A 15,462-nucleotide genomic window follows, 5' to 3' on the forward strand; every position below is an offset into this window, starting at 1 on the left:
ACAAAGTGTTTACCAGTTATGGGTCACTGTATGTAAGGAGAAATATAAAACCTTAAAAGGTGCAAGAGATGCGTAACCTCCCATGTACTTAAAGAAAAAAAAAAATTGGTCTGTAGTGTGATTGCAGTCATAACTACTTACTTTGTATGAAAAATAAAACAAAATACAAAGCAGATGTGGAAGGCTTCCTCACTCTTTTGCTACACACAGTATCAAAGATTAACATTACTGGAAAACTAAGCAGCACTGACAGAATTCCACATACCGTTAATTTTCTACTATAAGGCACTGCTCTACAGTAACCTGTTCACATAATCTTCTTTAAATAATTTTATTTAATAGACAGTGGAAATGTCAGAGAACGCTGGAAATAAAAAATTCTTAATTGGTAAAAGAAATAAACATTCCTGTATAAATATCAAGACTTGTAAGACTTGTCAGGGAACATGTTTTTACATTCTTTTCACTAACTGAAAAAGCCAGAACTGAAGGTGCAGGACAGGAACAACTTGACACAGGACATAGAAGAACAGCAGCCAGAGAAGAGCCAGAAGGACATCCTGTTCTCTGCTTCCCCGTTGAGAAATCACATAAGAGAACAGCTTTCACTGCAGCCCCTCCTCACAGAGGAGTGCAACGCAGCAAGTCCTGCTGGCACTGATTTTGATATCACCTCCATTCCTCCTCTCAGAGTTATTCACTGAGCTGTAGCTCAGTCGCTAACCAGCTTCAACAAAAGTAAACCAGAAGCAGGATCCAGAACAGAGCTATTGCTACTTTTTGTCTGTGTTGGCCTGACAGATACCTAAGGATACCTGCCCCGCCCCACCAAGAAACACACAGTCTTCAGCAGTTTCCATAAGGTGGTGCACACAGCAAGTGGAAAGGCAGAAAATTAAAATAAACCAAACCCCCCCCCCACACACACAGCCAACCAACCAACCAAAACATACACATCCCCAATGCAGCATACAGATTACAAACACACTACAACAGCATTATGGCACATCTGAGAAGTCTTTGAAAGCAATATGCTTTAATTTTTCTTTATTTCTTAAGACAAAACTCATCTCTGAAGGAAGTGCCACAGTCTTCCCTCTACAGTAGAGCTAGTCACCTTGTTTGGACTCTGGACTCGACAACCGTGTCAGTTTTTGCACTTTCCGCACTGGTCTGGTTGCTTTTTTCTCTTTGTTTCTCTCACTAGGTTTTCCTTTCACTGTTGAATCCTCTAAAAACAAACAAAAGCTGTTAAGTGATATCCCACAGGAAAGAACACAGAATAACAAGCTTGCTTCAACATTTACCTTGAAAAACCGGAACTCAGAGAAACACAATAAAATCCACTGACTCTCCCAGATTATATATTGGGATCAATTACTCCCAGTCCAGCATTTTAAAATCCTCATAGCATGAAAATTTTTAATCAAGTGCTGTTTACCTACGCACTGGAATGCAGCAAAGCCACAGCAACGCCACAATAGAACTTTACAAAGTTCATTTTCAATTTTAAAAGAAAGGTTGACAGTTTGACAGGAACAATTGTTGGTTCTCTTCTACTATAGATATTACATTTTACAGTCTTAATGTTCCACAAGAGCACCTAGTTCCTTCACTTCTGAAACACACGGGCTGCTGCTTCCACATTAACGCATGACAGCACATTCACTCATTGCCTCCACGCTGGAGCATGAAAGACAGGATACCCATGTGCTCTACTTTCTGCAAAACTTGTCGCAGAATGCACCCAGTGATGCAGAACTATTCTGTATCACGTAAGCCCTCATTTACAACACAATCAGGTTTTAGGCTTTAGAGATGTCAGGAACACTTACCAAAGATAAAGTCATATTTTACCATGTTTTCAAATTAGGGCAAAGAACAAAAAGAAAACCTGAGATGTGGCTCAATCACCACCTCACTGAGTGGGCTTCCCAGCTGCCTAAGGTACAAAGAGACAAGCATTGTTCAAGAAGGACAGGCAAGCTGTATAGTCTCAGCAGTCTACACTGGACATTTTCAAAGATTTGTTAAAGCACTCTACATGCCTCGAAGATGCTCATTTCTTAATCCCGAAAGTGAACTGTAGATAAGGAACTCCATGGCCACTATTACCACTGTTTTCTTGCTCCTCTTCTGTAAAGAATGTGATCAGACAACCTAAAACACTCAGGATGCAACCCTCTCCATGGATAGATCTGAAACTTTATTTAGATGTCAATACTAACTTTTACAGCCCCTAATTTCAGCTGAATCTACTCTCTGATGGGTGCCCATAGGAAGTATCAGAGACAGAACAACAGGTCATATTAAAGGATGTGGGAATGGAATTTTAAGAGTCTTTCTCCCTCTTAATATCCTTTCCTTAAATATTTTCCAGTCGTCTTTGAGGCTGACAAGCAGCGTAGGGAAGACAGAATCAATGCATCAAGTACCAGAGGCCTCCGTGACAGCGTTTGCAGATATCTAGCTTGCCTCCTCGCCTCTTTCAGTGACAAACAGTTCCTTCCTGATACCAGGAAACTGCAGGCTGCTTCCCACTCACTCTATTCATATTACAGCAATTTTGTTCTAGTACAGCAAATCCTGACCATCTTTAAGCCCAAATTACTGGAAGCTTGGGGTCCATACAATATCCTTTAGCCTAACTGCTAAACGAAAACAAAGACGATCTTGATGGTCTATGCTTACATGTAAAAATCTTGTTGCAGTAAAGAACAATGCTTCTGCAGATATTAGAGATCTTACCGCTTATTTTAGTACTAGAGAGCATGGAACAGTTTTGATACAACTGATTGTACACACGAAAAACTCCACGTGCTGTAACTTTAATACAGAATTAACACATGGATAAATAATCCGACAACCTAAAAATACATTTACAGTATATATTATGTGCAGCACCAGCATTTGATTACTTGGAATCAGCTATTCAATATAATCTTTTCAGGTCAGAAAGGAGACACGTTCCACGACAGCTGTTCTACACATGGCATCAGGACAGGACTATGGGTGAACACACACACAGATCCTTCCTTTTGTAGGCAGAAGTCCAGTGAACACATGATCCAAACATCTTTTTAATTGGACCTCTTCAACAAAACTTTAAAAAAATTTGGATTTCTATAAAAAGCACATGAATCATTTATATTATGCTTGTCAAAACTAAAAAAGTAAATGCTAGCATGGATTAAAAGCCTTTAGAAATTTGGCATTACTTTCATGGGCTGATGCTGAATAGAGTATTTGCAAAACAATTTTACTGAAAAGAAGTGGCTCTTCTTTCTGAACCTTTTTTATGAGTGATTCCAGAAAAATTCCTCAGTGCCTTGTCAAGCTGCACAAGCAAAAGAAAACTAGTCTAGTTATTAAGTCTAGTTATTTCCATACCAGCCACTGTATTATCAACATACAAAAACACCTACATATTTACAATCTCAACACATTTTCCTCTGGTCTTAAACGTTTTGACCAATGAGAAAAGTTATTTTTAATACGCAAACTCTTAAGCTGCAAACCTGGGTTCTGAGGGGATTTTATTTTCCATTCTCTTCCTTTTTATTCATCTGATCTCTTCCCCCCCATCCCAACTCAGTGAGTCAAAAGCAATTCAACCTTACAGCGCTCCACTGTAACCAGCCTAGCAAATCAAAAAGCACACTTGGGCATCCTATCCTAAATCACCCAGAGAAAAGTCCTGCCAATGGTACTGCAGTTTTCCAGAGTGAATAATAAAGACTGGGTCTTGGAGCAGTCCATTTGAAAACATAAAGCATGTATTATTGTTTTGGTCTTTTAGCAGCATAACTGTCAAGCAAATGCACAGCATTTTTTTTATCATCTTGGCTCATAGTTTTAAGCATCAGAATACTGTGTTGCTAAACGAGCTCATCACCCACAAAACATCTTTTTTCCTGTATTGCCATTTTGCAACAATATTTAATGTTTTTCAAAAGACCATTAAGCAAAGAGGAATGAGTAACAGTTTTCTAAGCTTTTAGCATTCAACATTCCCTCCTACTCCTTCATGTGGGGTAATGTTCTGTTAATTTACCACTGCAAAGTTACACAGTCTCCCTTCCCACATCCTATGCAAGCATTCTAATACTGAAGATAAAAGAGCTGTAGAGGAAATAAAATCTAGATTATTTAGAAGGTTTCTTGAATCTTCTTCTGGTCTACCTGTTCTGCCCCTCCTCAGGGAGTCCAGGGAAGACCTCTAAAAAAGTCCATGTGTACAAATCTCTGGGACACAAATTTCTCCAAGAACTTCAAGACTTGGATTATTCTGATATAAAGCAATAAAGTTCTACAAGTTCAGAGATATTAAACCAACCTAATGCCATATAATCTCACCACCACACATAGCTGAAGGCATACCCCTTTACTGCAGGCTACCTACTCCATTTTAAATAAGTATTCCCAGAGACTTTCCACAGCAGATACCCCCCATCTCCCCTTTAGCTACCTGTATGTTCCAACTAAACCACTAACAATTCCCACAGCAGCTTCAAGACCAACTTTTGTGTTTGTTAACACCATATTGAAGGAAGTAGAATTCAGGCTTCAACATACTGTATATGGTGCACATATCACTTTAATGACGTTAAAAATGGCAAAAAAAACCCCCAAGGTCTAAATTGTTCTCATGAGATAATATAGGTTTCATCAAAACAAAAAGTGGTTTGGTTTTTGTCCTTTTAAACAGGAAATTGCATTCATTCATTCATGTGAACATGTATAAAGAAGTCACAAAATTAAACAAAAATTGTTCTAGCAAAGACTTTTTTTTTTCTTGTTTCAAAGAAAAGCCATCATTTGATTCTTTTCAGTACTAGTTTTCCATTAAAAGTATTTTAATGAGAGAATGGGGAGAAGGATTTGTTTATTCGTTTTAGTGTTCAACAACCTGTGGAAAGAAGTACAGTATATTTAACACTGCTTCAATTTTTTGTTTCCATGACTTTGTAGACTTGTACAAAATATATTTTTCTGCCTGTTAGAGAAGGTTGTGTGACCTCACCAATCCAGTTTGTGCCTCACCTGTTAACTGGAGTGCTATATCTCTATACAGCTCCCGACTAATGTGAAATTCTTCCTCATGCCAGATCTTCCCATCTGGAGTGCGAATCTTTGTTTCAGCAGGATTGAAACCTGAAAGTAAACAATTTAAGAGTTTAAAATAACTGTGTAAAATGTAAATAAAGCTTTTTCAGAGTGGAAGAGGTAGGAAACCACCAAGTAAGAAAGGAACTACTTGTATTTCTAATGCTAAATTAGAAGAAAGCAACATACCAGTCTGCTACTTGCTCACAGTTGAAAAACAGGAGACTGGGTGGAGAGAAGATTATTAAAAACATGAAAGGCTTTCTCAATCAATACAATGTTACTAAACTCTGGGACCATAAAAAAACATACTGAAATAAACCCAAACACTAATACAACAAGCTGCTTTTTTTTAGTAATTTGTATGAAGAGACAGGAAGAATTTCAGGAGAATCCACACTTCCATAAATTGGCAAGAATTTCTTCTCTTTCTTATCTGTATCTCTGATCAAACCACACTATCCACTCCCCTATTGCTCAAACACAGCTATGAGTCACGTCCACGCTTTGACATATTGCTCAATGAATTGAACTCCCCTCCTTCACCACGTATAACCAACAAGGGAGGGATCTGCACCTCCGTACCTCTGTATGATGGAGCAGCAGGTGCAGCTGCCACTTTCCTGACTTTGGGAGTCACTGCATTCTCCACGTTTGTGATCACGACAGGTTGCTCAGCATATCCTGAGTGCTGCCCTCTGCCACCTAGCTCTTCAGAATGCTCCCACTGCTTTCGAATCCGCTCTTTCAGCTTCTCCAACTTAGCATCATGCTGCCGCCGTTTCAAGATTTCCAGCCTATGAGCACTAGAAGTACTTGTGGCAGAAGGTGAAGACACTTTCAGTTCACTGTCCTGGGATGTGTTACTCTGAGGAGTTCTAGTGCTACTTTCATCTCCTCTGCAGCCACTGTTTTTTTCCTCTTCCAATCTTGGAGGTGCTGCAACCTTAAGAAATGCCTCATTCTGCAAGGCATCAATTGCTGGCCGGTCATTCAAATACCTAACAACAGTCTCATCTGCAGCAGAACAACATGGGCTTTCAAAATCTCTGCTGTGTAGATCGTGCTCATCTCGGTCATGTATCATACGGCCTGTTATTTCAGTCTTCCCTTCTGCTTCACTGAAGTCCAAACTAGAGAGCAGTTGCTTGGCCTCAAGTTGGCTAGAACTGTGATAAGACAGAGAACTATATGTATCCCTGATGTAATAGAAGGAAAAAAAAAAGTCACCATCAGAAATACAACTTTAGGACGTTCCAACCCAGCAATCAGCATGTTCATTAACTAAAAGAATTACTTCCTATACCTTCTCTCTACTTAAAAGGCAAGTTCTTTTAAAGTTTGATCACCACACATTCAATAGTGCAAGTCTGACAAAACTGAAAGAGGTTTCTGTTCAAAATTTCATTTTCTGCACTCTCTGTCTGAACAGGACTATATATAAAGTTGAAGAGCTGAAATTAGGGCATGTAGAAAATCAGCAAGCCGTAATGTCGCCCTTCAATTTAAAAAAGCTTTAAATAAAAACCAAATGTAAAACTTGAGAAGAATAATTAATCTATGTTCTCTAAAATAAAGCTATGCACACATGCACAGCTCCTCAACAGCACATTCATTAGCTGAGAAGACATAAATTGCACCAAAAACCCCTGCCCTGTGTTTGAGCATTAAAAAGGCAAGCCCCTGACAAGAACTCCAGAGTGAACTGGCTGTATTGTAACAAACGTAGAGCTTACCGAGAGCTTAGAAATTCAACAAACTAAGGACCTCTTAGCAATTTTTCACAGAAAAGCAGACTCTATCTTTGAATACACTCACGGTACATATGTTGATAGGACAAAAATGTATTTAATATTTTTACTGATGAGGGGCTGAAGATGTGAAAATCCAGCACCTAGGCTACCTGGCTTGCTTCTTCAGCAAGTATGTTTAAAGAACTCATTTAAGGCAGGTCATAACATTGTACTTGTGAAATTGTCTACCTCTCTTTCTCTAGTAGCACGGTCCTGTTAAATAGTGTAGTAATCATTACCAATCAACATAAAAGTTGAGTGATTTAATTGCATAGAATTTCACCAAAAGTGTATATAAATATACACACACAGAGATTGTTCCACCCATTATTCTGGTTTTGTTTTCCTATGCACACTTTAAGCATTGACTACAGGCTGTTCTCAGAGAAGGAGTAATGTGTTAACATAGCAGCTCTGGTGTTAATCCCCAAATTAATCCCCCCAATGCCACACAGTCGTTTTATTGTAAGAAAGCTATTCTTTTCAATTGGATATAATGCCATGAATCTAGCTGCTCTCATTTTCTTCCTCTCCCTGAAGTCTGTTAAATTTACTAAGTTTTTAAAAAAAGTAATTGATGTAAGTAAGTTATTCCAGATAGGGTAGACACCAGAGCTGTTCAATTAACAAAACTGACCCAAGATTACACAACCGATCCAAATCAGCCTCCCACGCAACAAGGAAGGAGAAGAACTCACAGCTGACACAAGAAATGGAAAAGGACACCATAACTTGGATGTTAGGATAACAGTTATTAATAGAGATGTAGTGGAATTAAAAAAAAAATACCACTGTCCCAACTCCACTCCAATCACTCAACAGCAATTTGATTTCACTGGGAGAACATTTAGAAAAAAAATGCAAAGTATGTGTTAGAATCCAATAAAAAACTATTACCAACCCAACCAAGCTATTCATCAGGGATACCTGTGCAAAGAACACACACTGCTTATAAAACACAGGGAATTGAAGAAGTTATGGTAAAAGTCTTCTAGGCTCTGATACTACAGCAAGTTATAACTAGTTTATTTCTGCTGCAGGTTGTCTGTCTTTTTGAAAGCTTTTGAGGCATCTTATATTCACTACAGAACTTAACGTAGCTAGAAAAAACAGGCTTTCCGTATTTTCCTTCATTACTCGCACCCCACCATGTTCTATGCCCTGCAATATTCTGTGCCACTTTTTCTCCTTGATACAGCTGTTCTTATTTGGGTTTCTCACACACACAAAAACTGAATGCATCTTCAGTACTAGATGTTCTTGGTCTACTCTGTCTTATGGTAATACATTTGGGAACGTGTGCTGAAGAACTAATGAAAACAAAGTTGGAAAAGCGTAGGAAATACTCTTTTTGGTCCTTAATACTAAAACTAAATACCTATCAAACCTATTGGGCCACTGAGGCCACAGCCACATCAACTTGATGATCTGGCCCCATTTCAACACATTTGACTTTAAACTCTCATTTACTGAACAAAAAATAAATTTGTAACATTTTTTAAAAAGGAAGACACTTTTGTCCAACACTGGTGGGTGTCGTGGTTTAACCCCAGCCAGCAACTAACCACACAGACACTCGCTTGCTCAGTCCCACACACACACAGTGGGATGGGGGAGAGAATCTGGGGCGGAGGGGGCAGGAAGTAAAACTCATGGGTTGAGATAAAGACAGTTTAACAGAAATGGAAGGGAAAATACTACTACTACTACTACTAAGAGAATATACAAAAGTGATGCACAATACAATTGCTCACCACCCACTGACCGATGCCTAGCCAATTGCTGAGCCACGGTGCCCCCCAGCCAACTTCGCCCAGTTTATATACTGGGTATGACATAATATGGTATGGAATACCCCTTTGGCTCATTTGGGTCAGCTGTCCTTGCTGTGTCCCCTCCCAGTTTTTCTCATGCACTCCCAGCCTCTGCTGGCAGGGCAATATAAAAAGCTGAAAAGTCCTTGACTTAGTATAAACACTGCTTAGCAACAACTAAAACATCAGTGTGTTATCAACATTATTCTCATCCTAAATCCAAAACACAGCACTATACCAGCTACTAAGAAGAAAATTAACTTTATTCCAGCCTAAACCAGGACAGTGGGTGAGGGAAGGAAGCAAATCAATTTTTGAGGAGTTGTCAAAAACATCACTATTAGCTTAATTCTTATCCTAGCATATTTTTCTTTAATAATCAACTGTCCCAGCACTAACCTGTATGAAGCCAATGGTTCACGAAATTCCACACGATTGCTTTTTTTCACATTGCTTTCAAGAGTGGTTGCTCGAAGAGGGCTGCGTGAGGCCTTCTCCTTGCTTGATTTATTTTGGCTGGAGGACCGGGAAGCTGAAATCAAAGCAGAAACCAAAGAATCCTCTATGTACCTATCTCTCCAGAAAGAGAAAGCTCTTGGGGCTGAACAATTAAGAACACAGTTTTTCCTTTGGTTTGAGCAGCACTCCAAATAGCATTTAAAGTCCCTCTCTTTTTCAACAAGCTGATTTCAACAACTAGGAGCAAGGTGGTAAGTGCTTGAAACAATGATCATATTTAAAGAGAGATAATAATATTTAAACATTAATTATAAGTAATTAAATCTGTGAAAGTTGACTACGTTGCCACTAGAGGTCGATCTGTCTGTTCTTCTCCAGTGGCACACTACCAGAATGCTCTGAAAAGTTAATATTTAAAACGAGGGCTTATTTCTTATAAGCAAACGCTCTCCTTACATGAAATAAAGGAAGCATCAGATTTAGCATTCTATCAGAGTGTAACGGTTGACAAACATTAAAAAATATAAACAGCTAGTCCAGTGTAAACATAGGCATATAATATCGTTAACACACACAAAAACATGGTATCAAAATGGGATAAGCACTGCTCACTCACGGCGTGGGGAAAGTCCTGTCACTCTCTCTAACCAAGTGACTATGATAGCACACTTTTCTTTCTAAGCTAAGTGAAGCAAACATTAGTTTCTCCTGGGCAATTAGAGTTTCATGAATAAAGATCATTAACAGGAGGCAACTTAGGGGGAGGGAGGAGAAATCAAGTTTTCCCAGAATGCAGTGGCTTTACCCTGCCTTACACGCTATGTCCTCAATAGTACATACCCTTTCTGTTTATTTTCCTGCTAGCACTAGCAGAGGGCTTCTTGGCATCCATGACAGAATCAAATACAGCCGTGCTGGTAGGAGCTATTTCCAATTTGTTCTCTATATGACGTAGCTAGAATTCAAAGATAATGCAAATTAGAATATTGTTTTCAATTTTTAAGCTACATTTTTTTTCCCCAACATAACAAATTTTTCCACATTTTCATAAAGAATAAAACTGCAGGCAAAAGCAACTCCACAAGGCTGATGTTGGAAAACTGTATAGCCTTATGGCCAGAAACTACATATTAAGTTCTGTATAAAAAGATTATCTAAATTAGGTTTTGTTGTATAGTTTTGTTTCCATAAGTAGGCTGTTGTGAAAAAATTAGTAACAACATGCCATTCAGAGTCTTAATGCTTAGCCTGAATGAAATATTAATTCCACTTGGAATAAATTCTATAATACTCTCTCCAAAATGGAGCATGATACAAGATTCCACGTGTAAAACCCTACACTGATGCTCAGCTATTAAAAAAAGAGAGGGACAAGGCTACGGGAAAGAGCTGAATTCCCCAAAACACAAAGCTGTTTGGCTTCACTGAAGCCAGGTTTTAGAAACTAGTGTGATATCTTAAGCACCTAAATTAAGTTCCCACAGAACGACAGCAATTCCAATGCTCAAAGATCAAAAATATGAAATACAATGGTGTTGTCCCAGTTTCTGACTGGACTGGGTAAGCAGGGGAGAGCTATTTTTTCAAGTTTTCAGGAAAATTATAAGTCACCACTTTCTTAAACAGAAAGGTCATATTACACTCAAGACTTAGGATGTATTACTATACTCAAGACTAACCTTGCTGGGGCAAAAATTTCTTCTACTGTCTGTCGAAAACTTTTTCCAAGATACAACAATGTTCAACATGCATGTACTCCAACTGCTTGCCCTATTTTCAACTTGTTGAACAGACAATCACTGAGCAAAATAATACTTTGGTTAAAGCTTTTGTAGCCATTAACTGATTTGAAAAGGAGTAAGGAAAAAAAAAAGAAAGAGAAGAAAATCAGTACTTACAGCAGCCTTAGTCTGAGAAAAAGTAGCCCATGCTGCAGTTAGATCTTACAGGGCAGAAACAAAGAAATAGATTTCTCATTACATGGAAAACAATGAAATAAAATGTTGCTTCAAAACAATTTTCATAGGCTCACTAATCAAGTTCTTTCAATGACTCAGTTCCAGCCTGTAAATCTCCTCTATGAGAGGCTGTTATCAGTCAAGACTCATCTTAACAGAGCAATAAAGTATTTAATGTAAAATTTAATGATTTCGCTAAGTTAGGTTGAATGCATTATTACACTTGAAATCAAATCTACCACACATTATAGAAGATGTTTAGAAGATAAAATAAAGCTGGTTATCTATCCCAACACAAATATCTTACATTTTTCCATTACACTATAGTTTAACTACTTCCCCCCCGCCCTTCCATTTTCTTCTTCACTGAACTAAGCATGAATACATGGTCACTGAAACACTCTACTCAAAACCCAAGCTTTGAACACGTGAATTTTGAATAGTAATCTTTTTGAACTGTACACCCTACAAAAAAAATAGAAGCAATATTTGTGAAGAACAAGCAAGAGGTACTAATCAACTTCAGCCTTTTAATCTAAACAGGTATCACATGGTCTATGTGCAATCCAGTTCAGTAGGATGCAGTAGTATTTTCCTCTAAAAACACTTACTTCCTCAGTTGCCCTCTTCTTTTAGTTTCTAATGGTCTTCTAATCTAATGGTTTACACAATGCAACATCCAAAACCTCACTGTGCATCAGAACCATGGAGAGTAGCAGTATTAGAGAGTTTGGAAAAAAATTAAAACCTTTTCCTTGTAGTAAAAAAGCCGCCAATTTCATTTCAGGTAAGATGCAACAACACAAAGGAAGAGGGTTAACGAAGTAGCATAGAAACAACTTTGCTTTGACTTCAAGAGATGGTGCTTCATGTCTACAGAACACCTCAGTTTCACATGGTACGTAATTTTAAAAGAAACAGAACATACCACAGGACACGATCAGCAATAACATCCTCTTACAGATAAAATAATGATCTGTCTCCACTTTTAAAATAGCTTCTAGAATCCAGTTTTGTCATAGTGGAGATCATAAGACTGATCTTGAACCACAGACTTAACACGCAACTCAGCTGTTCTGCAGACTAGAGCTTTCTTCCTCTCAGGGATGTACTGGGGTTTTTTTTGTTGGTTTTTTTTTTTTTTTTTTGCCCCCTCCTTTCCTAAATTACAGAGTAATCATGACAGCAAAAAGCTAACACGATTTCTCCAGTTCAGGGAGACAGAAGTGCTGTAAGTCATCTTAGTGGCGGTGTACTGCTGCTATTCAAGTGTCTAGCTCTCCACCACTTTGGAACTGAGCAAGAGTCGGGAGCAATTGCCTCTCAGGCTCTTCTTCACTTCTTTCCAGAGCCTACAGTTCCCCATTTCTGTTCCTGCACTGCTCCTCCTCTACAGCACTCAAGAAAATCTGTCTCTGTGCCATCTTGGCAACCATATCATAGGCTGGCAATTCCTAATGCAGATCAGCAAATACTCTGCAGATCAGAGTATGAAACTGCTATCTCTGCAAAAAGGAAGCCATGTAACACATGGTCTTAGCTTCCAAATTGAGACAGCAGAATGCTTACTATAAAACCTCCCCAAAGTTTCAAACAACTTGTGATAAAACGTCTTCCAAAACAAGGCAATAAAACAGAGAAAACCCATACCTCTGGTAGAATCCTTAGTTTGATTATGCCTTGGATTTTGTAGAGGCACCTCATTTGACTTGTTGCTCCACATCATGTCAATTTATCTACAAAAAAAAAAGTCATGTAATAATCAGAGGTATAAAGTAAGAGCGAATGTATCTTATGCTAAAGAGAACATAACCTTGATCACTATGATGAATGTTCACCTCACATGATGACTTCAAACTCACATCATGAACAAGATCAGAAAATCAGCACCAAATCACAAATGTGTTTATAGCTTGCAGTTTTTCAGAAACCACGTAATTCTGTGGATAAAGAGGGTTTTGCTTTTGTTCTTATTTGTTACAAAGAAGGGTGAACTTGATAAAAGGAAACCCAGAGGTCACGCAATTTAGAACATAGTATTAAGAATTCCAACAAGTCTGAAGATGACCACACCGAAATACTGCACATGAATGGGTAACAGAGGCAGCACTACATGGCTTGAACCTACGAACGTTTGGCAAAAAAAACCCGCAATTCCACCAGTGACAGATGAATGTGTTGCCTACCTCTGTTAAAGGAAAAGGCAGAACAGAACTGCTGCGCATGACACTACAGCCGGGAAAAAAGACAGGACTGGAGCTGCCATTGTTTTCCTGTGAACTTCAAAGGCAAGACTCAGTGAATTGAAAAAAGTGTGAACTCTGAGTAACAAACCAGGCAGCCACCATCACCAAAGGAGTTATTAATAAAGGGAAAAAAAAAAAAGCGCTACTCAATCACGAAAGATAATTTTTAAAAGAAAAGACAGGTAATTTATGTAAATAGTTATTTCTCAATACTTTCATTGCAAAAGATGGGCTGTCATACGTAAAGTTGTAACAGAATTTAAAGAAGTGCTATATAAGAAAAAAGTAAGTTTAAGAGATCTAAGAGGAGTTCATACAGCCAACAAGAACTCTGATTAGTCAGCACTGTCCCTACCCTCTCACCAATGACCTCGTATCTGGTGGCACGTGCTTACTGAGCTGTCTTCACAACAGACTGAGGATATTTATGTTATGGAAAGAAAAAATTAGGTGACCACAAATTCATACAGGAAGTTCTGGACCTGTAAGAGAGCCATAAAGGCACATTTTCCTCTCTATTCTCTCATGCACTCCCAGATATAATTTTTCATTTTTCTTATTTTCTGAAAATTTCTTTTGCTTTAACTTCCCTACACAGTGTGCCACATAAAAGAGCATTCAAATATAAAGGTCATTCTTCTGATAAAAGGTGACCTAACATCCCACAAAATTAACACTGTGTAATACTTACTGGAGCAGATCATTGTATATTTTCTGACAAGGATTTTTATCATATGTGGTTCTAAGGATACTCACATTGACAAAGAGTGAAGTTTGGTCCTCACACTCAGTCATGTAGCTTGTATTTATGGCAGTGAGTTATCCCACAAAACTGTTCTTATGCCCCCAAGAAAGGCTATCAATAATAAGAACACAGGTCTTCAAAAGACCTTTAGTTCTGCCTTTCTTTATAGAATCCAACTAAATGTTAGAAAGGGTGTGGAAAAGGTATGAGAGCTCATATATGTACATACAGAAACACACACATACACATGCATTAGCGAAGTCTGCAATAATGCAGAAATTCTAGAAAGAAGCAGGGGGTGTTTTGTTTTGGTTTTTAAGTATCTAGCTATGGGCAGTGAGCCAAGTGAAGTTAGAAAATTCTGCTTCTAAGACAGGTGCTGCAGAGCTCATTCATGCAGAATGGCAGCTTTGTGCCTCACGTCATTCATGCTGTAAATCATAATGCTGCTCTGCCCTGGAAATAATCTAATTGATCTTCTCCATCACTGGAGCAAAGAGCTGTTGTGCTAGAAAATTAGAAAACAAATATTAAAAAAAATGGGGGAATTTTCCATAAAGAACCAATTTTGAGAGCTGCTGGAAATGTCTTATCATACCACTATCAGTTTCTTGCCCAAACATAAATGTACCAAAACCTACTCAATATGTAAATTTAGCATAAGAGAACTTCCAAACAAGCAACCATTTCCTAAGGGATTAAGTATATCTCTTCATGTAACTGCTTGGGATTTATTCTTATCATTAGAATTACTAGTATGGACAGGAGAACTTAGTCAGGGACTAGAATTATTCTCATTATTATACACACACAAAGCTATACAGTTTACTTTATGATGCCCCTGTGAATGTAGTATTGTAATATACTCCATGTATTCTCTAACTCTCTACAAAAAGTACCAGATTAATTAAAAAAGTTTGTAATTGCTTGTTACACCTTTCATCCCGACACTCAAGTAAAAGGTATCAGCCCTTTACGTGAGCTGAACAGAACACAAGTCAGACAAACAGTGAACACACTTTTGAGAACACCTTAGTTCTACTAACAACTCACAGATGCGTGCTGATGATCACTAATGGTCAGTAATTCTGTCTCAATGCCTTGGTTCAAAAGTATATGATGCCCCTGTATAAAAGGCCACTCAACCTCTCCTCCTTTCTGTACAAGCTGGGAAGTAATCACAAAGCATCCTGCTAAATTTCTCCTAACGAATACCTGCAGTGCCAGCTCCAAGCGTACAATATGACTCTTTCTGGCTTCAGTGCAGCCATCTGAGATCCACCAAGCAGTTTTGCTTAAGTCAGGTTGCTGCTGATTGGAAAAAAACAGACATGTAAGAAC

The 15,462-nt window shown here is 38.3% G+C and overlaps 1 protein-coding gene across 13 annotated transcripts in view; it reads right to left on the reverse strand.

The window, feature by feature from the left end:
• Window positions 1-15,462, reverse strand: part of CEP350 (centrosomal protein 350) — a 79,511-nt gene that overhangs the window by 55,137 nt on the left and 8,912 nt on the right. For 10 of the 13 annotated variants that reach the window (XM_030031631.2, XM_030031638.2, XM_030031632.2 and 7 more), the window contains 7 exons: window positions 12,781-12,866; window positions 11,071-11,114; window positions 10,013-10,127; window positions 9,113-9,245; window positions 5,692-6,305; window positions 5,044-5,154; window positions 1,118-1,231 (listed from right to left, as the gene is read on the reverse strand). In XM_030031631.2, coding sequence (XP_029887491.1) covers window positions 1,118-1,231; window positions 5,044-5,154; window positions 5,692-6,305; window positions 9,113-9,245; window positions 10,013-10,127; window positions 11,071-11,114; window positions 12,781-12,856 — 1,207 coding nt within the window. In that variant the 5' untranslated portion in view covers window positions 12,857-12,866. Of the gene's footprint in view, window positions 1-1,117; window positions 1,232-5,043; window positions 5,155-5,691; window positions 6,306-9,112; window positions 9,246-10,012; window positions 10,128-11,070; window positions 11,115-12,780; window positions 12,867-15,462 lie in introns of those variants that run through there. The other 3 variants (XM_030031635.2, XM_030031641.2, XM_041127511.1) reach the window with 2 other exon arrangements.

This window comes from Aquila chrysaetos, chromosome 12 (assembly GCF_900496995.4).
Source record: "Aquila chrysaetos chrysaetos chromosome 12, bAquChr1.4, whole genome shotgun sequence".
Taxonomy (NCBI): domain Eukaryota; kingdom Metazoa; phylum Chordata; class Aves; order Accipitriformes; family Accipitridae; genus Aquila; species Aquila chrysaetos.